The sequence below is a fragment of the Malus sylvestris genome, chromosome 12, assembly GCF_916048215.2.
Source record: "Malus sylvestris chromosome 12, drMalSylv7.2, whole genome shotgun sequence".
Lineage (NCBI taxonomy): Eukaryota > Viridiplantae > Streptophyta > Magnoliopsida > Rosales > Rosaceae > Malus > Malus sylvestris.
The window spans coordinates 1,843,642-1,865,763 of record NC_062271.1 but is presented as its reverse complement, the minus strand read 5'-3'; the positions used below and the strand labels follow the sequence as shown (position 1 = coordinate 1,865,763).

Below are 22,122 nucleotides of genomic sequence, written 5' to 3'. Positions count from 1 at the left end.
CTATTGAGAGCTGTACCGCTTATATCCAAGAACACTATTGTCAAGCTTTTCACACCTCTGCACCTTCCAAGCTTTTCAACAATAACTCTCAATCCCGTTTTTCCCATTCCAGGCCCAACAAAAACTACACCTATAACCAAAATCGCTTGCATCGTCCCAACTTTTCCAACAATTCCGACAACTTCTTCCATCATAACACCACTAACAACACCACACCTTTTTGTACATTCTACAATACCCTTGGCCATTCTACTGCTAGATGCCGTAACCGTTTGAACCAGGGTTTCCAAGATTTCCCTTCACCATCAAAACTTACTACACCTTCCCTAAACTACTATCAGCCTCAATTGTCTTCTTTGTCTGCATCATACTCCTCCATGAATCAAGCTTCTCCCTCCACATCTACCTGGTATGCTGACTCTAGGGCCACACATCACATTACCAATGACCTTTCCAATCTCTCATTTCGGTTGGACTACATAGTAGGGGTGGGCAAACGGGTATAGGAACCGCGGGTCGGGGCGGGTACGGGCCGGTTCCTAATTTTTAAAAAGAGAAACGGGGCGGGCCGAGCCGAGGCTTTAAAATTTTAGGGGCGGGCCGGTTCCAAAAGTATAGAAAACCGGGTACCCAAACCGGTCCGTTTGTAATTGCAATGAACGGACGAGATTGAAAAAGAACCTACCATCAAATCTGAACCGTTAGTTTTACCCCACCTAGGTCTCCTCGAGCTCGACTCTGTCACTGGAGTCCTCGAACTCGACTCCATTGTCTCTCGTCGTCTTGCCTCGTCGTCTCCTCCACCACCCCGACATCACAGAACCCAAGCACCCACACCACTTTGATTGATAAACGAGCTCGACTCTGTCACTGGAGTCATCGAATTCAACTCGATTCTCTCACTGTCTTGTGTCGTCGTCGTCCCCTCCTCTCCACGGTTCCACCCACACATCGTCACTCTCCGTCGTCGTCGTCCCCTGCCCTCCACGATTTGTAGTTATTCCCTTCAATTGCATAATTCATGTATTTCAATTGCATAATTGCATAATTGCATAATTGCATAATTTCTGGATTTCAATGTGGGTTTTCAATTTGAATTGGACTGTAGTTCTTCCCTTCAATTGCATAAATCCCTAAAACGTGGCTTCTTTGTTTTCTGGGTTGTTGTTGAAATGTCTTGCTCTTCTAAGAAAGAGCTGGAGGAGCAGCTCAAGGAGGCTGGAAATATTCTCCTCAACCCTCCTTTTGCTACCGAGGAGCTTCTCAAATTCCTTGGTGTAATGCCCCCTATACCCTCTCACTCTGTTGTATTTTGTTGGTTAGACAACACACACAGATAGGTACACACATATGTTCATATACATGTTTACTGAGCTAATTTTCTTTATTGGGTTTCATGAATTCACGGGAATGCTGAAATGAGTTGATCATCATTTTGTTGAATTATTGATTGTTGGTGTTTTATATAGGTTTCTGTGTGTGTATTTGGTTTTCTTTGTGCAACGGTGGAGAAGCCATATCCCTAGTAGGGATGGGCAATGGTTATGCGGGCGGATATCCGTAGTTATTTTACCCATAACCGTTTATGTTCATACCCGCATAACCATTTACCCGTTGGGTAATTACATAAATGGTTATAACCATAACTATAATCGTTTATAAACGGTTATCCATACCCATAACCGTGTACCCATTTACCCATAACTATTTACCCATTTAACCATAACCATAACCATTTACCCGTTTACCTATTTTTTCTCCCGTTTATCCTTTTTTTACCCATTTACCTTTTTTTTTCGCCCGTCTACATTATTTTTTTTAACAATTTGAAAATTACAAAAGAAAATTAAAAAATTAAAAAATTCATTGCTGGTACAGAACTGAAAGTGGTCGTGGTTATAAATTTGGCGTCCTTGAAGTGGGGGAAGTGTAATGGTAACCGCTATGGGCTTGTGCGATTCTTGACACCGAAATGGGCACGTAGAGCTACGGAGAAAGTGGATAAAACTATTCTCTGTGAGATGGAAATTCGGTGCTACCTTGTCTTGGAGTCTGATTTTTAACTTATTTAGTAATTTCCTTTTATTTATTGGATGCTAATTTTTAATCGGCCCGAGTGATCAACAACATTAACAGAAGGAGATCAAACAGGACTGATACCGGAAGTTGGTGATTCGATAAATGAGTTCGGAATTGCCTTGCAGGCAGAGAGCATTCTTGCAGAAGATAAAATTTTGGGTCGTTGCTGTATTCGATGAGAGGATTTATTGTCAAGCAGGGTTGAGAGGGTTTTCGTTTCTCCGCTGTAGTGCATCGACTGCTGGTTGTTTTGTTGATGATCCGAACTCATTAACACACTAAATTGGCTGATTTCGAATGATCCCCTGCTCATTTTGTATGGATTTCACTTGCTGTTTTGGCTTGAGCTTCCAAAACACTGAATAATTCCAAGGCGAATTGCTGCAGAAGCTCTTTAGCAACTGCCTCAAAGCGAGAGCGACGGAGAGAGAGAGAGTGACGAAGTCGAGAGGCGGAGAGAGAGTGACAGAGTTGTAATTTATTCTCTAAGGGTTTTTAATTTTTTTTTTTAATTTTACATATATTAAATTAAATGGGTAAATGGATACCCGTTATAATCATGAATATTACCCATAACCGATGGATACCCGTTATAACTGCGGATAATACCCATAACCGGCCATTTAAATTTCATGGATAAACGGTTATACCCATAACCGTTTATTTGTCTAAACGGTTATCCATAACCATAACCATCAACTTTAAATGAGCGGGTAACCGTGGTTATCCATACCCATGGGTATTTTGCCCATCCCTAATCCCTAGTCTATCCAAAAATTACACCTCTGAGGACAGACTACTTGAGCAGTGTGAAAAGATAAATCAGCAGCTAAGATCTCTATTTACTGTGTTGATTCAGAATGCTCCCAATGTAGAGAATCTGCAAGACCAGCATAACGGGCATTGCACCAAGCGGAGTTGCTCAAGAAGGATGACCCGAAGATAATTGGTTTGATGCAACAAGCGGAGTTGCTCAGCTCGCTGGCATTAAAAGTTAACTCAGAGAACACAGACAGAGTCTTGAAAATGCTTGGATGGTGAGAAATAATTATCCATTTGCTGTGGTCCTGTGGATTGCGCAATTAACATTTAATTGCTTGGTTTTTAAAAAGAGTAAATTGTAGCTATGGTCCCTTAACTTTAACTCAATTGGAGCAATGGTCCCTCAACTAAAAATCCATTACCTTTGGTCCCTCAACTTATCAAAACATGCAGCTATGGTCCCTCAACTAAAAATCCATTACCATTGGTCCCTGAACTTTAATTCAAGTGGAGAAATGGTCCTTTAACTTTAATCCAATTGTAGCAATGGTCCTTACAATATAACTCGTTTTGACAAATTTTTTGACATAGTTGACGAAAAGAACCATAATTATACACTTTGATGAGTTGAGGGACCCTAATTATATAAATGGTCATTCCAACATAGCTTATTTTGACAAAATTTTGACAAAATTGATGAAAATGACTATAGCTACACATTTTGATAAGTTGAGGGACCAATGGTAATGGATTTTTAGTTGAGGGATCATTGCTCCAATTTGATTAAAGTTGAGGGACCATTTGTACAATTTACTCTTTTAAAAATCGTAGGAACATATAAATATACATATAACTCGCATATATTGCGAATGTGATATTCAGATGCCTTTAGTCCTTTGATTCCTCCATGTTTAATCCAGAGAGTAAAACAGATTCAAGTCTGGTTCCAAATTGAGTCTGCATATCCTCTAACATACATCAAACAAACGATGTTTGAATGATGTTTGTATATGTGCCGTTGTAATGGTTGGAATGTAATGTTTGAAACTGAATCTGTGCAACTGTGCAGCCTGTGCTGCTATAATTTGTTTTCCCAAAAAAAAAAAAGGATATGTGGACCCGACCCAGGTCGGCCCGTTTCAAATGGGCTGTGTTAGGTCCGGTTCCTGTATTGAAATATAATTTACCCGATCCGTCCTGCCCATTTCTTTTAAACTCGGGTCCGGTCTGGTTCCTTCAAAATTGGGACCGGCCTGGCCTGTGCCTAGCCCTACTACATAGGACCAGACAAAGTTAGTGTAGCAAATGGTCAATCTCTTGACATTGAGCACTCTGGTAAATCCTACTTCTACACTCTTTCCAAATTCTTATTCAACAATATTCTTCACACACCTCAAGCTACTCATAATTTGTTGTTTATCAATTTACTAATGACAATAATTGTTGCTTGATACTTACCCCATTTTCTTGCATCATTATGGACATGGTTACATGGAAAACCCTTTTTCAAGGCCCTACTGAAGATTGCCTGTACAAAATTCCTTTCTCGAAAATGCCCTCATCTTTGGCACAAGCGCCTCGGGCACCCTAACTTTCAATTTTTTCAACGGATTGTCTCCTCCTCAAATATTGCTCTTGATGGCAACATTAAAGATCTCTCCTTTTGTAATAGTTGTCCTTTAGGCAAGTAGTCTAGGTTACCCTTTTCAAGAGCTCAATGTAATTCAACATCTCCTCTACAATTAATCCACTCTGATATTTGGGGTCCGACTCCTCTCTCTTCCGTTTTTGGTTTCAAGTATTACATTATTTTCATTGATGATTGGTCTCGATTTTGTTGGCTATATCGTTTAAAATTAAAATCTGATGCTTTTAAAGCCTTTCAGAATTTTAAACTACAAGTTGAAAATCAATTTGATCAAAAGATCAAAGCTATTCGATGTGATAGTTGGGGGGGGGGGGGGGAATATACAAGCAATGCTTTTAAGTCCTTTCTCACATCTCATGGAATAACACAACAATTTTGTTGCCCACACACACCTGATCAAAATGGTTTAGCGGAGAGGAAGCATAGACACATTATTGAGCTTACTAGAACTTTATTTGCTCAATCAAATGTTCCCCTCCAATATTGGGTAGAAGTGGTACAAACTTCGGTGTATCTTATCAATAGAACACCATCTTCTACACTTAAATTTGTATCACCACTTCAAAAACTATTTCATTGCCCACTTGATTATTCATTTTTAAAGGTATATGGTTGCACTTGCTATCCATGGCTAAGACCCTACTCCAACCACAAGTTTTCTTTTCGAGGTAAAAAATGTGTATTTATTGGATATGGGCTTCAACACAAAGGATATAGATGTTTGGATCTTGTAACCGGTAATGCCTACATTTCGCGGAATGTAACGGTTTGATGAAGCATGCTTTCTCTTTCAACAGTCACATTCCAATTCACAACCTGTTCAAGAAACCGACATACAACAATTACCCTCTTTTCTACCTGATCACCCCCACCCTCCACCTCACATGCCATCAACTACTACAACCTTATCACCATCATCTTCGACCCCACCCACATCCTATTCACCTCCTCATAGCCCTCTGATCCCAAATACCAACCAAACATCACCCACTCACCTGATCACAAATACCAACGAAATACCACCCACTCACATACCAAATATAACTTTTTCACCTTCCTCTTCACCCACATCACCACCAAATATAACACCTGCCTTAACCTCACCTCAATCCTCTTCCGGACCTCCTACCCATTCAATTGATCAAAAATTTTCTTCACCACTTCGTATTACACTTGACCCACCTTCCCTCACTCTCCCACCACCAACCATCAACATTCATCCCATGGAAACCCGTTCCAAAACAGGTATATATAAGCCTAAACTTTTATCTACCCGTCATCCCTTTTCTAGTGCCTTATCCACTACTCTCCAAATATATACTCCTACCACATTCAAACAAGCTTCTTCTGATCCTCACTGGAAAGCAGCAATGACTGCAGAATTCGAAGCTCTTAAGTCTACATGCACATGGACACTTGTCCCACCACCTCATTCTCACAACATTATTGGATCTAAATGGGTATATCGAGTTAAATACAAGGCAGATGGTAGTTTGGATCGATACAAAGCACAACACGTTGCTAAAGGGTTTCTTCAACAACATGGTATTGACTACCATGAAACATTCAGTCCGGTCGCTAAACCAACAACTATCAAACTCATTTTATCTTTGGTTGTCCAGTTCAATTGGCAGATTACTCAATGGGATATCTCCAATGCCTTCCTTCATGGCGCACTTCATGAAGATGTGCACATGGTGCAACCTCAAGGATTTGTAGATCCTCTCAGACCTCATTTTGTGTGCAAGCTTCACAAGTCTATATATGGTCTCAAACAAGCTCCGCGAGCTTGGTATGAGGAGCTCTGTCGCAGTCTTATAGCTCTCGGTTTCCGTTCCTCTACTGTAGATCCTTCACTCTTTGTCAAGGATGTTCACTCACTCACCTTTATACTTGTTTATGTTGATGATATTCTGATTACAGGTAACTCTTCTTCTCATTGTGAATTTCTGATCAACAAGCTCAGTACTCAGTTTGCTATGAAGAATCTTGGTCCATTGCACTTTTTTCTTGGTATTCAAGCTCATCTAACAGCAGACATGCTCTTCTTGTGTCAAACCAAGCATGCGCATGACCTTCTAACAAAAGCCAACATGGTGGATTCTAAACCATGTGCATCACCTTCATCTGCTTCTAAACCTGCTCCTTACGATGGTGAATTGCTTCAAAATCCTACCATGTACAGATCATTGGTTGGTGCTTTGCAATACCTTACATGGACAAGACCTAACATCGTATTTTCCGTTAGTCAATTTTGTCAACATCTTCAAAATCCCAGAACAACTCATTTCACAGCCGTTAAGCGGATTCTCTGATATCATAAAGGGACGCCAGATCATGGACTTCTTCTCATCAAAGACTTTATAAACATCACTGCTTTTTGGGATGCCGACTGGGCTGGTTGTCCCATTGATCATCGTTCTACATAGTGGTTCTGCATATTTTTTAGAAACAACCTTATTTCATGGAATGCAAAGAAGCAACCAACTATTGCTCGGTCTTCGACTGAAAGTGAATACCGTTCCCTAGCCCAAACAGCCGTTGAAGTATCATGGATTTGCTACCTCCACCATGGCCTTCGCTTCTATCTACATAATCCACTGCTGCTCTTATGTGATAATCTAAGTGCTCTTGCTCTTGCTACCAATCCTATTTTTCATGCAAGAACGAAGCATATCGAGATTGACTATCATTACATTCGTGAACTTGTCATCAACAAGTTAGTTGTCATATCATATGTGACCTCTCACAATCAGCAGCTTGCCAAAAGCTCGTTTCAAGCTGCTTAGTTCCAAGCTAACTGCTCAATCTCCGCAGCTTAGCTTGAGGGGGAATATTAACCATAGTCTAGTGAACAAAGCCCATGGTGCCACACCTTGCCAAGACACCTGTTCAATTGATCAAAAACACCCATCACTCATCTAGCATCACCTCAACGGTACATTGACAACAAGGCTTGGACAACTGTGCATACATAAGGATGAGCAAGAAGAATGTTCTTTTAGGGTTTCAAATGCAGTCATGTATATAAATACTATTGTTTTACTCTTTATGTTTTGAGCTTTAGGTCTGCCGTTTCTTTCTTCTTCAAAGATAGCAACATATCTTGTAATCAATTCAAAACCATATACAGAGATGATTCTTTTCCTTAACGTTGTTTTTCATCATTTTCCTCATCCGAAAACTAACATAAAACCTCTACACAGCTACAATCAGCGCATCGGACAACATAACACCACTTTCAACAACAGACAAACTCATCATTACGTAGCAACAACATCCCTGTTGAGCAGCACCTAGGTTTAAAGAAATGGAAAATGAAATCGGATAAAGTAATGATATTTTCAAAAGATGAACACTTAACGTAGGATAAAGATGACAACGAAATTGAATTATGGGTGCCTACCATGTCCTTTGCGAAGTGTCCTTAGTTGAGCAACAAATTTAGATATTTTCTTGATGGTTTCCACCTACAAAAGTAAAAGCAGAACATCAAATAAAGGAAGATAAAGATTGACCCGCTCATCCAATAAAAACTCGGTTTCAACAAAATCTGTTAACTGCATATTTTTGCTCTTCTCAACAACCTATTAGTTGTGAATTCGAGGATGAGCATAGTATTGTAAGATTATTAATTCATAACACGAACCAATCGATGTTACCGGTACAAAATATAATCACCTAAACCTAATATTCTTATATTAAGAAGACATCATCCAATAACAATGAATGTTTTACACTGTGCAAGTGGCGCAGCTTTCATTTGCCAATTTCTCATGCGATAATGCAAGCTCCATTGCTGAATAAAAAAACGTAGGACTGAGAAGACATCAAATCCAATGCAGAGAGTAGATAAAATTGAACCCAAAAGGCAAAAGCCTTCTCTAACAAATAGATACATATAAACAGTCGTTTGGGATATAGATATGGGTGTACCTGGAAGAATAGAGACACACTGAGTCGGAGAGAGCAAAGAGAGATAGTGGAATTTTGGAGGAATACTGGACGACGACGAACTGCGTGACTAGAGCTGTTGGTGGCTTTGATTCTGCAGCGAGAGACAGTTAGAAAAAAGTATTCAATAAATCTTACATAATTTCAAATTTTAAGATAGAATTAACGGTTTACAAAATTAGAGGTAGTTGATGACATAGCGTACCGGCTTCAAGTATGCTAAAGTTAGACATACTCTTCAGTATGTAGAGGTGTTTTCTTTTCTGAATTTTTTCTGCAACGGTTCACAGCTAGTTCCTACAAATTTTGAAAACGGGAGCTGTTAGTATGGATGTGTGTTAAATTTATTTCGTAACAATAGAACGTATAAGAAAACCAAGTGAAGTGAAGGTGCATATAGAATGCATACGAATGAAGATTTTTTTCAGAAAACTTTAACGAAAAGTCGGTACTGTTTACTTTAACGAAAAATTACATTTTTATACTAGAAAGTCAATTATGTTACTATTTATTTTACTTTTCATTTTATTTTTATATTTAAAACTCAAAATTTTCAAACTCTTTTCATTAGTTTTTCTTAAGGAAAATAATGAAAAGAGCTTCAAATTAACGGGACAAAATAAAAGGTAAAACAAATAGTACTAAGATTGATTTTTTAATGTAAAAATGTGATTTTCCATTAAAATAAACAGTGTGAGCGTTTTGTTAAAGTTATTTTTTTAAGGGTTTGAGGGCTTAAGTTTGTTTTCTAATTGAAGCAAAGAATACTTGAATGAAATGCCAAATAAAAACGCTAATATCTTACCTGATCACAAATCGGTGAGAGAGCTTTTGGGAAAAAGGGTCAGAATGGATTTGGAGGTGGAATTTGCAAAGCCAAGACGACGTTGCAGTCTGGGTGTCGGCCGACGATCAACATTTCTTCTTGGGTTTTCCGATGGACGACGAAGACTGGTTTGTAGTGTGGCGGCGGTGGGGATTTGTAGCGGCGAGTGAGAGAGAATAGCTGATTGTGAGAGTACTTATGGAAATGGATTTGTTGGTTTGAGGTTTTTGTGGTGGTCGAGAGCGACAGAAGAGATAAAGCGGGATGAAGCCATGGGGGAAAGAGGAGGCAACGACAGCGCACAAATGGAGAAAATCAACACGTACACCATGCCTGTTTTCGTCATTTCACTCTGCAAGTAAGAAAAAGACAAAAAAAATTTATACAGCAAAACATGGGTATTTTCGTCATTTTACTGTACTTAAGATGATGGGTTTTAGTATATGTAGAATTTCTTAATAATGATATTTAATCTTCTAAAATAAAAATATCTTAATGGACTTTGATGTTGCACGATGATTTTTTTATTTTTAACAAATAATACCATATACACTAAAGAGACATGAGTTTTGTAATAAGTTATGGGCTTTAAGTTGGCTTTGGTTTATTATATTGTTAAATATTTTCTGCATTTCGATTTTAATTAATATAATTTTGTGATTAATACTTATTTGGTCCTCAGGGTACTTAAATTGAGGATCTTAAAAGAGCAGGATTGTCAAAGTTGATTTGTTTGATTTCAAATTTGTATTTGACAAAAATTAAGTATAAAACTTTTCGCTTATAAATAATAAAAAATACTATTAAATTATAATATTAAGTGACGATATTGCTTAAAATCAGTCATCCAATGAATTGGTAGTTGGATTAAGCAAGTTTCGACCTTTATAGTGGCATTAAATTATATTATCAATTCTCCCTGGTCATTGTCTTGCTGTCAATCAAACCAAATTGTCTTCCCTCTACCGTCTTCCCTTGATTAATCCCCGTCCCAGAAGAAATAAAGCACCCATCCAAGAAGAAATAAAGCAACTTCAAATTTCACCACCACAATTCATCACCACAGCCATCATCACCTCCAAGACAACTACTCAGATGGGCCCGAATTCACCGCAACAACAGCAACAACCCAACAATAACAGCCATCCAATCAGCATGTGGGAAGCGAACAAGGATCGGTTGGGCACCATGTACCAGATGATCTCAGAACCCCCAAGACTTCTAAGCAATGCAGCAGGAAAACCCTCCTGCTGCATCTTCAGAGTCCCACAGAGCCTTGTCGAGATAAACGGTAAGTCCTACAACCCCCACATCGTCTCAATCGGTCCTTACCACAGAGGAGAGCCACGTCTCAAGATGATCGAAGAGCACAAGTGGAAATACTTGGGCTCTTTGCTTGCAAGGACAGAGCCCAAAGGGTTGACTTTAAAGGACTACTTGAAGGCCTTGGAGCCATTGGAACAAAAAGCTAGAGAGTGTTACTCAGAAAACATAAATCTTAGTACGGATGAATTTTTGGAAATGTTGGTTCTTGATGGTTGCTTTATAATCGAATTGTTTCGAAAATTCGGGCTTTTGGTTCGGTTCGAGCGTGACGATCCTCTTGTCAACATGGTTTGGATAATCCCATTTTTGGCTAGGGATTTTCTTAGGCTTGAAAATCAAATACCCTTCTTTGTTCTTCTGACTTTGTTTGATCTCACAACAATGGAAGAACATAAAGAAAATGGGAAGTCATTGTCGTTGCTTGCCGTGGAATTCTTCAACAACCATATGCAGAGGCCTGATAATGTCATTCAAAAGCACCACAATCTTACAGGCATGCTCTCTCAAACTTCAATGATATTTTAAAATTAATTTTTCTGTTTTGTTTTTGTTACTTGAAAAGTGATCCAACGCTTAATCTATCTTAATAGGGACGGAGGGAACATAGGTCCGGGGTTGCACGTGCCCCCTCTCAAATTTTTCCATGCGAGATGCTTAATTATATTAATCTTGTCAAAATCGTGGCAACATACCGTTCTTAAGTGCCCCTCCTCTCTTCTTTGTCTTCTCAGGATCACCTCTTACGTCTAAAACTTTCTTAAGTTGCATGTATTCTTGTAGCATAATAAGTATTAGATTAGTGATTAATACACAGGTAAAGGAAATAAATAAATAAATAAATCAGGGATTTATATATGTATCAAGTTGAAAAATTAGCTTGGTTTGTCAAAAAAAAAAAAAAAAAAAGATGAAATTTTTTTCAAGTGCCTATCTTTGTTCGATTTCTGGCTGCACCCATGACCCAAACCCTACTCTATTTTCTTGCCTCCATAGCGGTGAGTTCAATAATTTTATTTAACATATGATTCTCATGAATTTGGGTGTAACGAAGGTGGAAAAATAGACTAGATTTTGGGTCAGGGGGTGACGTGGGTATGAACCTCAAGCAAGGCATCAGGCCATTCTTGCCCGACTGCTTGGTTTGTGGGAGATAGCCCACCCAATAGGTGTTGGGGGAATCAATCACCTAAATAGGCAGAGCAATTTGTAGAGGTAGAGTTGCTCTTAAAGTAAACCCAATAACTTTTTTTTTGTTTTATGGAAAGAACACTAATATAATATACAATATTTTTCTCATATTTTTACACAGATTTTCTTCGGTACATGAATTTTCTGCCCCTCTATACGTTAACATCGATGTTTAATACCTTGTTTGCAGGTATGCATTTGCTTGACTTGTTACGCTCAAGTGTTATACCCCCAGGCCATGAAGAGCCACGTAGCAGCAACACCATCCCAACACATACCATCCACTGTGTCTCGAAGCTTCGCCGTGCCGGAATCAAGTTCAATCCGGGCAAGGACGAAAGCTTCTTGGTGATCAAATTCAAGCGCGGTGTCATCGAAATGCCGCCTATAACAATCGACGATTTCATGAGCTCGTTCTTACTGAATTGTGTGGCCTATGAGCAATGCCACAAGTCAAGTTCTAAGCACATCACCACCTACGCCACATTGCTCGATTGCCTTGTGAACACATACAAGGATGTTGAGTATTTGAGTGACCGTAACATCATCGAGAATTGCTTTGGGAACGATGGGGAAGTTGCTCGATTTATTAATAATTTGGGGAAGGATGTGGCATTTGATATGGATAGATGTTACTTGGCTAAGTTGTTCAATGATGTGCATGACTATTATGGGAATAGTTGGCATGTTCAATGGGCTAGCTTCAAGTACACTTATTTTGATACTCCATGGTCCTTCATATCTGCGTTTGCTGCTCTGATTTTGTTGATACTCACCTTGATGCAGACCTTCTACACTGTTTTGAGTTATTACCATATTTGAAAACTTATAGTGTTGATGCTTACCAGTTAGGATTATGATATGACATTAAGGTCTTTTGATATGTTTCAATTCTATAGTTAGTGTCTTATATATATAGGGATAGAATAAAGGGACATATGTTTTTACAAATATTTCTACACTTCTGTTTGGGCCAAAAAATATTGTTTTGGGCCGAGTTTAGAATCGTTCTCGGCCCAGTGTTGGTTGGGCTGAGTTTAGAATTCTTTTCGGCCCAGAGGCCGTGTATAGGTATCGTTGGGGGTTATCTAACTTATGGGCCACGCAGTCGAAATTAGCCATATCCCATCGGGGAATTGGGGATGTGGATGAGTCATATCATGAGAAAGTTTTGATAGGATCAGGATGCTGGAATTGAATACGGCCTGATAACGAGTTATGTTCAAAGTCCAAGTAGGAGTAGGATTGGCCAAGATAAAGTTGAATCAGGGAAAAGAGTTATAATCCGGGAGTGATTGGGATTCAATACGGGTTGGCTGCTATAAATAGGGAGGGAAGGCATCGAAACAAGCCCCTCCAATTCGACACACAAATTGCCCTGCGCATACCCTCGCTCTACGCAAAACCTCTCAACAACATTGAGATTTTTGTTTTCATTTTTCTGCCAACACATCTTCAGTTTGGATAAACAACACTGTGAAGGGAACCGGTGAACATTTTTAGTTTGGATAAACATCACTGTTGCCGTAGAATCAGCCGATCGTGAAACACCTTTAGTTTGGATAAACAACATTGCAACAGGGCCGATTGGTTATCCATCCAAGTCTCGGTCGAGAAGGATTTTCGAATCCTCATCGGCAGAGGTCATCTCATTAGCCTCTTCAGCAAAATGAGGTGTTACGAGTTACTAGGCTCGGCACATCGTACGCCGGGTTGTTTATGATTGGTTATTCGCAAGTAGGTTTTAGAGTTCGGCATTCTGACGGCCAAACCACTTTCACAATCAAGACATATATTTGTTTTGAATACTTATGTCCCTATATTCTAGTGTCGATTCGACGTGCTTATACTCTTACGAATATAATCACGGTGACCGAAGCTGGTGCCGACGATTTGTGAACTTCGCAGAACTAGTAGCTTTGTTTTCAAGCTTTAGAACCTGAAGGCCGATGTGTGTTCCTTCCTCGGTCGCAGTCGCAAGATTGAGAAGTCAGCTGCGCGCTCAATGTAATATCAACAAATTTTACTCATTGGTCAAGCTCGGCCGACGAGTTGGCACGCCCCGCATACGACCAAATGATGTAGTTAGCTTACTAATTACTCGGCCTGCGCGCCACGTAGGCTTGGTAGTTTTTAAGGTCAATATTTTGGCACGCTTGGTGGGACCCAATGCTAAAACTACCTAGTTCATGACCATTGAGACACGATCAGTAAAAAAGAAAACAACTATGGGAAAATTAGCGACCTATCTGCTGGTTTAAAGTCCTAGACAAGAGGTGTCACATGCGCGAAATCCTATCGTCGCTGTGATCCCTGAGGCTGCAAGTGTGACACACTGAGAAAAAGAAGTGTGCCTTGGTGCCCAGCCTCGAAATACAGAAATACCCAACCGAATCGCAGGCGTTTTCATTGAAGGAATAATGAAAGACTGCGATGAAGACGGTGGTGAAGGCTTGGATCCTCTGACTAGGTATTTTCTTCAAAGACGACTTGACGAGCAATCTCGACAAGTTGAACAGACAGTGGGCCACAAAATGAACCGTTTGCTTGAAGTGATACAAAGCAATGGTGAGACCTAAACCAGATTTCTCGATATAATAGTTAGCAAAGTCTTTGAAGAGAAACCTGTTGATCAGGCTCGACAACTTCCACTTAAAGGTAATTCCCTACAGGCCGAAGTAGTATCTACTCGGCCCAAAACAATTGACTTAGAAAAAAAGGGAGGATCAAGTAGTAGGTCAGATGGATCCAACCAGAGAGTGGAAGCAACACCCGTCGATATGATCGAGGTCCAGCGGATGATCGATTCGGCCATGAAAAAGGGGCCGAAGTTTCCTAAATTCATCCACCTGTATCCAGCTTATGCGGAAAAGTTCGAATATCCTAAAGGTTTCAAGATTTCAGATTTCAGCCTTTTTGCTGGAGAATCGTCTTTATCCTCGTTAGAACATGTGGCTCGTTTCACTGCGCAATGCGGAGATGTTAATAGTGACTTTCACAAACTATGGTTGTTAACTTTTCATTGATAGGCTCAACATTTGCATGGTATATCAACCTCCCACTAATTTTGTCCAAAGCTGGGAAGAGTTGGTCGAGAAATTTCACGAATAGTTTTATCGACCAGGGGAAATGTTAATTTCTTCATTGGCTAGGATGGCTCAAGCCTCTGATGAGTCACCCATGGATTATCTTATCAGATTTAAATCGGCTAGGAATTGATGACGAGTACCTTTCCCCGAATTCGAATTTGTTAGGCTTGCTCTGAATGGACTCAACGTGGAGTACAAAAAGAAATTCCTAAGGGCAAACTTTCGGGATATGTATGAATTAGCCCAACATGTTGAGCAATATGATTATTTGCTCTGAGAAGAGAAGATCTCGAAATCCCCATCCCGAGGGACGATTTACAAAAATTCCACGGTCAACTACGCATCGACCGAATGTGAGGATTCTCAATACGTCAGCATGGACGCGGTTGAGATAGTAATAGATAAACCATACGTTTGCAAGGTATTGACTCAAATTAATTCCAAGGATGCCAAAACCCACTCGGCCACTGAAGAGACGGCGAAAACATCGAAAGTTTACACTTTTGATATCACAAAGGCTGAAGCAATTTTCGATCAATTATTATTAGCAAAGATCATCAAACTTCGGCCAGGGCATAACATTCCCAAGGCTGAAGAGCTTGAAGGAAAGACGTATTGCAAGTATCATAACTCGACCAAGCATGCCACAAACAATTGTGTTGTATTTCGTGATGATATCTAGAGCTAGATTGACAAAGGCAAGCTAAAGTTTCCTGAAAAATGAATGACAGTTGACACGGATCCATTCCCTTCGGCAACAGTTGGCATGGTAGACGGCAGTTTGCCCAAGAGCAACGGGAAATAGAAGGCCAGGTTTGCCCCAGTACAACACATCCTAAAGAAACATTCCCAGCCACGACTCAAGATCTACCTATTTTCCAATATGCCACCTACCGAGTTTTCAGGACTGGCTATAGTTGAATCCATGTCAGATTCTAACGAAGAAGAAAATGACGGGCTGATAGTTTTATGCAGCAGTTGTAAGGCACGCGTTGTATTAACCGAACCCAAGGAGAAACTGCCTCAGACTCAGACGTCGACGTCACGACAACAATCGACGACCACAACAGCACCTTCAAAGGAACCTAGTGAAGGCCCGCACTAGAAAGTGTTCGATAGGCTCGGCCCCAAGAAATAGACAGACGACCCTACCTCGGTCAGACGACGCCTTGATTTCAACGCACTGTTTTATAACGAGGATTATTATTCACGTAATTCTAGTAGCTCAAGCTCATCAGCGAATCCAAAAACCTTCAGGCCGCATGAACCACATGACCAACATTGGTACAGCTACAATTCTCCCACCGACATGTATACCGCGCTTTCCAAATCTTAGAAACGTCGACGTCAGCGTATAGATTGCGTGGCTCAACGGCATGCAGCCCAGACTATTTCGACCACTAAATGGTAGCTGAAAGAGGCGGTAGGGAGCGGAGATGACCGGCCAACCCCAACAATCATGGCTGAGTTACAAGGGCAGAAGGAAACCAATCGTGACTTCGAAACTACCATCGAAGAGTCCGAGAAGCACATTAAACTCCTCATTCAGCCCGGGGAGATGAAAATTTGCTTCGAGCAATTTAAGAAAAAGGCTGAAAGCCAATTATCCTCGCTACCTTTGAAATAGCCGCTAATTAGAGTTTGGTGGAATCTGCACCTCCCTTTCCTTAGCGAATCTTTGGAATACATGAAAGAGTTTCACAAGAAATATTCTGCCAACGATTTGTATGGTTTACCCAAGGCGTGCCAAGAAGCTCTTGACCTGGCACTAACTTGCCCCAATGCTGAACAAATCATCTAAAAAACCACTGATCTAGCGATGAAAGCTAGATTCCAGCACATATGAGAGGCTAAGTTCTCGGCTTCTGATAAGCTCATGTTTATATATATTTTACATCAAATTCACTTGTCTTTTCTTAGTTAGTTCCTTATATTTTTGAGCTATTTACTTTGTTTTTGTGTTTTGTTGGATTTGTCAAGCAAATAAAAGAAAAATAGCACAAGTGGGATTTTAAGTAACAAATTCGTCAAAAATGCCTTTGCAGATCAGCTGACTTTGGAAGCAAGTTGCGAACAGCTCAAAATGAATTAGAGAATGAGCCTTATATGCTTGGAAAGCTACGGATGTCTATTTGCTGGAACATTTCGCGGATTGTTAATATCATTTTTCTAGAAGAAGTTATGGCTATTTTAACACTGAAGGGTTTTTATCACAAATGGTCCCTGACATTGATCAAACACATCATTTTGGTCTCTGACATTGAAAATCAATATAAATGGTCCCTGACATTGATCAAACACATCACAAATGGTCATTACGTTAAAAACTCTTTGGGCAATTTTCAAAGCTTCGTAACTCAATCGTTTCTTAACTAAATTCGACCCATAATATATCAAAATGAAGATAGGAAAGTGTATAACAAGATTATACCTATTTTGAAGCCCAATGGTTGCCAGAGATGGCTGGAAAATAGCCTCAAATGTGACTGATCCGCAGAAAAACTGGAAAACTCGCCGGAAACTGGGTAAACTTTAAACGTTCATAACTTCTTCAATAATCAACAAAATCAAGTGATTCGAAAACAAAAATCATACTTCTCGATAAGACAAAGAGAATGGTATCCTTCTTGATGGCTAACTTGCCGTAGTTTGTCCAGAAAACGGTCGAAATTGGCTAACTTGAAAATGGTTATCTAATTTCGAGCCATTTTTTGGTCAAACCACGGTGAATTAGCAGTCAATAAAGGTACCATTCTCTTTGTCTCATTGAGAAGTATGATTTTCATTTTTGAATCACTCAACTTCATTGAGTATTGAAGAAGTTATGAATGTTTAAAGTTTACCCAATTTCCAGCGAGTTTTCAGTTTTTCCTCGGATGAATCACATTTAGGCTATTTTCCGGCCATCTCCGGTAACCACTGGGCTTCCAAATAGGTATAATATTGTTCTACACTTTTCTATCTTCATTTTGATATATCTTGGGTCGAATTTGGTTAAGAAACGATTGAGTAACGAAGCTTTGAAAATTGCCCAAAGAGTTTTTAACGGAATGACCATTTGTGATGTGTTTGATCAATGTCAGGGACCATTTCTATTGATTTTCAATGTCAGGGACCAAAATGATGTGTTTGATCAATGTCAGGGACCATTTGTGATAAAAACCCAACACTGAAAGGTTACCAAGAGGCTGAGTAGTTTGTAACTGCAATGAAAGCAATAAACCCAATAAATCTAGCAGCCAAAACTGATGCAGCCAAGAACAAGTCAGTTGACACTTATTCAAATATAAAAGGGAATGGAATTGAAGATGAGGATTAAGAGGGAGTAATTGGCATAAAGGCTACCTAAAGAGTTACAATTGTTTTACAATTTCCTCTCACTTATTGTCATCACTAAATAGCTATTAGTGGGTGAGTTAAAGAGAAGAAAATGATGCAGCAAGAATTGGTTTAAAAGCAGCGTTGGGGAAGGAAAGAAAGAAGGAGGATGCCTCAGTCGATTTCTTTCAGTTCTATCTTCTCAAACTCATGTCTATCTTTTGTTTTTATTTAAGGATTCTGTGTAACTAATTTTTAGTAGTTAGGGGCTGTTTTGAAGCCCTGAATATGATTGCAAGTTTGTTATGACATTTCGTTTGAATTACTTTTATGAATGTATGAAAATTGGTTCGCTACCTGTCTCATTGATGAATTCTTTATTTGTTTTCTATGGATGCATACGTAGTAATGATATCTAGGATTCTAACACTATGAATAAGTGTGTGCCTGCCTTTGTAGAATGAGGACCTACATATGTTATAGAGTAGTACTTGTTAATTGCGATTAACATGTGAGCCAGTTTATAGGATAAGTAAGACAACGCCAGTACTTACGATGCCTTGTGATGACTCAAACTCTTTTCGTTCTTAATGATTTCTACTTGTTAAATCTATGAACACGCCATTCTAGATTGCATGCTAGGGACTAAGTTAAGTTGAAAACGCCATTCTCTTAACATACTACATAAGAAATAATAATAGGTTGAGTTCTAACATTGAGCCAACTTGAGCATCTTCATCCTGAAATAAAAGGAATTTGAATGAAATATAACATGTTTGCATGATTATTTGGTGGTCGATAGCAATTCCCCTAATTCGTTTTTCTTAATTTATGAACTATTTAAAATTTGTTTCTGTCCTGTTTTTGTTCAATTTAATTTAAATAGCAAATCAACTCCAAAAATCCCAACAATTTGTGTGAGTGTAGCTCTATGTGTCAAGTATTGTCATATAAAATTTCGTAGACTTTAGGTAAGCGTAAGTTAGTCTAATAATTATTTTTCGGTGGCTGGTTAGTATGGACAGCAGCCCAGTTTTTGTGACGTTTTAAATAGTTAGATAAAACAATCGTCTGTAGGAAAGACCTTTATTTTCATATGCTAAAATTGACAAATCTTCGTGTTAATAAGGAAAATCAATAGGACATTTGTGTGCTACTTTGTTGTGTGCATTTAATCCTATTAGCTTTGAGGTCGACCCATACACGGACATTGACATAGCTGAGCTCCCTTTTTCTCTCGAAGACCTTCAACACTTTCGATATCATTTCGAAGTCTTCTCGGTCGTATCCTTATTTGGTTTGACGGCCGATGAGAAAGATCGGGTGGCATGTCTGGACGCCTACCTAGATACAAGGGACAAATCAGACACCAGGCACATGTAAGCCCGACGACGATAGTCAAAAGGACACAAGGTAAGATTACATGGCACAAGAGCAAGAGCATGTTAAGACACACAATAATCAGGCCGATGATGCTCTAACACACAATGCTATAGTCCTTACTAACCCGGAAGACAACGACCAGGATCCAATGGGCCCTTCAGTCATTGAAAATATGGAAATCGGCATGGTCCATGTTCTACCTGCTGAATTCTAGCTGGCTACACACCAACCAAGTTCCTTGGATGGCGATGTGGTCACCGAGGAAGCAACACAAGTTGATTTCGTCACCACCACTGAAGATGAGTCAGCAAACAACGAAGATAAACTTAAAACAGCCTTGGACATCTTGTTTCCTCGTCCCTTATTGGCTAATCTTCAGCATTTAAAACCGTTATATGTCACGGCCCACATTAAAGGTTACCCAATCTCCAAAATTTTCGTCGATTGCAGGGCAATGGTCAATATCATGCCTGTATCCGTCATGAAAGCATTACGACGATTTAACGACGAACTCATTCCTTCAGGAATAACCATGAGCAGCTTTGTTGGTGACAAGTCTAAACCAAATGAGCACTTCCTCTAAAGGTAAACATTTCAGGTCACAATCACATGACCACATTTTTTATCGTCGACTCTAAGACCGAATATAATGCTTTGCTCGGTAGGGATTTGATTCATCAAACGAATTGCATGCCCTCTTCTTTATACCAAGTTCTCATTTTTTGGGATGGCAAATCGGTCGTGGTCCACCTAACCGATACTCAGCCATTTGAAACCAACATGATTCAGGCCCGCTATTATGATGATCACGTCGGCTACATTACCTTACATGGTTATCTCAAGATGGACGGCCGACTCGGATCTCCATCCAGAAAGTTATTGAGGTAGGCATCGAGACTGTCCACTAGGATTCGGCAAGACTCGGCTTGGCCAACTTGATCCCTACCATTGATGATTGACGTCAAAGGTGAGAGGCGTTGGGCCATGGTTTCATCCACGATGGAACGCCTGCTGGTCCATTGGTATGCTATTTCCAAGCACCCATATTCAGGCATCAACTTAATTGAATTTTTGGCTGAAGAAGATAACGGCCTAGTACTGTCATTGGATAAAGTTTAGGCCACACCGGCCGAACTTGAAAACAGTTGACCTCAAGTTAAGGACCCTTCAGAGGAAATAAATGTCGGAACGGCCGATGACCCTCGACCGTTATTTATTAATGCATTATTACCTCATACCATGAAAGTCGAACTCCGTTAATTACTCAACGAGTTTAAAGATTGATTTACTTGGAGTTATCATGAGATGCTGGGTCTTGATCGGACGTTTGTTGAACATGAATTACGCATCAAAGCTGGTTGTAAGCCTTTCTGCCAGCCCCATCGTCGATTTTCGCCGAAGTACAGCTCGGCATAAAGGACGAACTAGTTTGACTTTTAAAAGCCATGTTTATTCGGACTGCTCGATACGTCAAGTAGCTGGCCAATATCGTCTCGGTACTAAAGAAAAATGGCGCCTTACCCATCTGTATCAATTTTTGTAATTTAAACCTGGCAACGCCCAAAGATGAGTACCCGATGCCGATGTCCGACTTGTTAATTGACGCCACAACATATCACGAGATCCTATCCTTCATGGATGGGCATGCCGGTTATAACCAGATTTTCATCACCGAGGCTGATGTTTACAAGACTTCCTTTCGATGTCCCAGGGCACTCGGCACATACGAATGGGTTGTTATGCCCTTCGGCCTCAAGAACGTTGGGGCTACATACCAACGAGCTATGAACATTATTTTCCATGATTTAATTGGTACCATCATCGAAGTCTATATCGATGATGTGGTCATCAAATCAGCACGACGACAGACGCATTTGGATGACTTCTGTCAAGCATTCCTGCGCATGCGCCGATACAATCTGAAGATGAATCCTGCCAAATGTGCTTTCGACGTATCATCTGGGAATTTTTTAGGCTTCATCGTCCATCACCGTGGTATTGAGGTAGACGACAACAAAGCTCGCGCAATCATTAATGCTCCACCACATACAACTAAGAAACAATTACAATTGTTGCTCGGCAAGATCAACTTTCTCCGACGATTCATTGCTAACTCGGTTGGGAAAATAAAAGCCTTTTCCACGCTTTTGAAAGTTAAGGACTCTGACACCTTCGAATGGTGTGCTGAGCACTAAGAGGTATTGACGTAGATCAAAGTCTCTCTAACGACTCCACCCGTCATCGTTCCACCATGACGGGGTCAACCTCTTAAGCTATATATCTCAGCGACCGAAGAATCCATTGGTTACCTTCTTGCACATGATAATGACGTCAGGCGAGAACAAGCCATTTTTTACCTTAGCCGGAACCTTAACCCACCAGAGATCAATTACTCTGTTGTCGAGAGGCTCTGTGTTACCTTATTTTTTGCCACGTCAAAACTTAGACATTACATGCTCTCGTCAGTCACTCAGGTCATCGCCCAAATCGATGTTATTCATTACATGCTCACTCGGCCAATCGTAAAGGGCCGAATCGGCAAGTGGACG

General features: G+C 40.0%; 1 protein-coding gene and 2 long non-coding RNA genes across 9 annotated transcripts; 2 read left to right on the top strand and 1 right to left on the bottom strand.

Moving 5' to 3' along the window:
* Positions 1–604: 604 nt before the first annotated feature.
* On the top strand, positions 605–3,736 carry LOC126593520 (uncharacterized). Of its 2 annotated transcripts, none has more exons than XR_007612979.1 (2): positions 605–1,277; positions 2,939–3,736. It is a non-coding gene; the product is annotated as an uncharacterized LOC126593520 (long non-coding RNA). The 2 variants fall into 2 exon arrangements; XR_007612978.1 differs by having other exon boundaries at positions 605–1,340.
* Positions 3,737–5,144: 1,408 nt separating this feature from the next.
* Positions 5,145–9,564, bottom strand: LOC126593519 (uncharacterized). Of its 6 annotated transcripts, none has more exons than XR_007612975.1 (6): positions 9,249–9,564; positions 8,649–8,740; positions 8,426–8,537; positions 8,008–8,076; positions 7,896–7,959; positions 5,145–7,377 (listed from the first exon to the last, which is right to left on the bottom strand). It is a non-coding gene; the product is annotated as an uncharacterized LOC126593519 (long non-coding RNA). The 6 variants fall into 6 exon arrangements; XR_007612976.1 differs by lacking the exons at positions 5,145–7,377; positions 8,008–8,076 and adding exons at positions 7,486–7,785; positions 8,228–8,288; XR_007612974.1 differs by lacking the exon at positions 5,145–7,377 and adding an exon at positions 7,486–7,785.
* Positions 9,565–10,165: 601 nt separating this feature from the next.
* On the top strand, positions 10,166–12,679 carry LOC126593516 (UPF0481 protein At3g47200-like). Its single transcript, XM_050259608.1, has 2 exons — positions 10,166–11,088; positions 11,974–12,679. Exons 1-2 carry the CDS (start codon positions 10,365–10,367, stop codon positions 12,603–12,605), a joined length of 1,356 nt encoding a protein of 451 aa, XP_050115565.1. The 5' UTR covers positions 10,166–10,364; the 3' UTR covers positions 12,606–12,679.
* Positions 12,680–22,122: the final 9,443 nt, after the last annotated feature.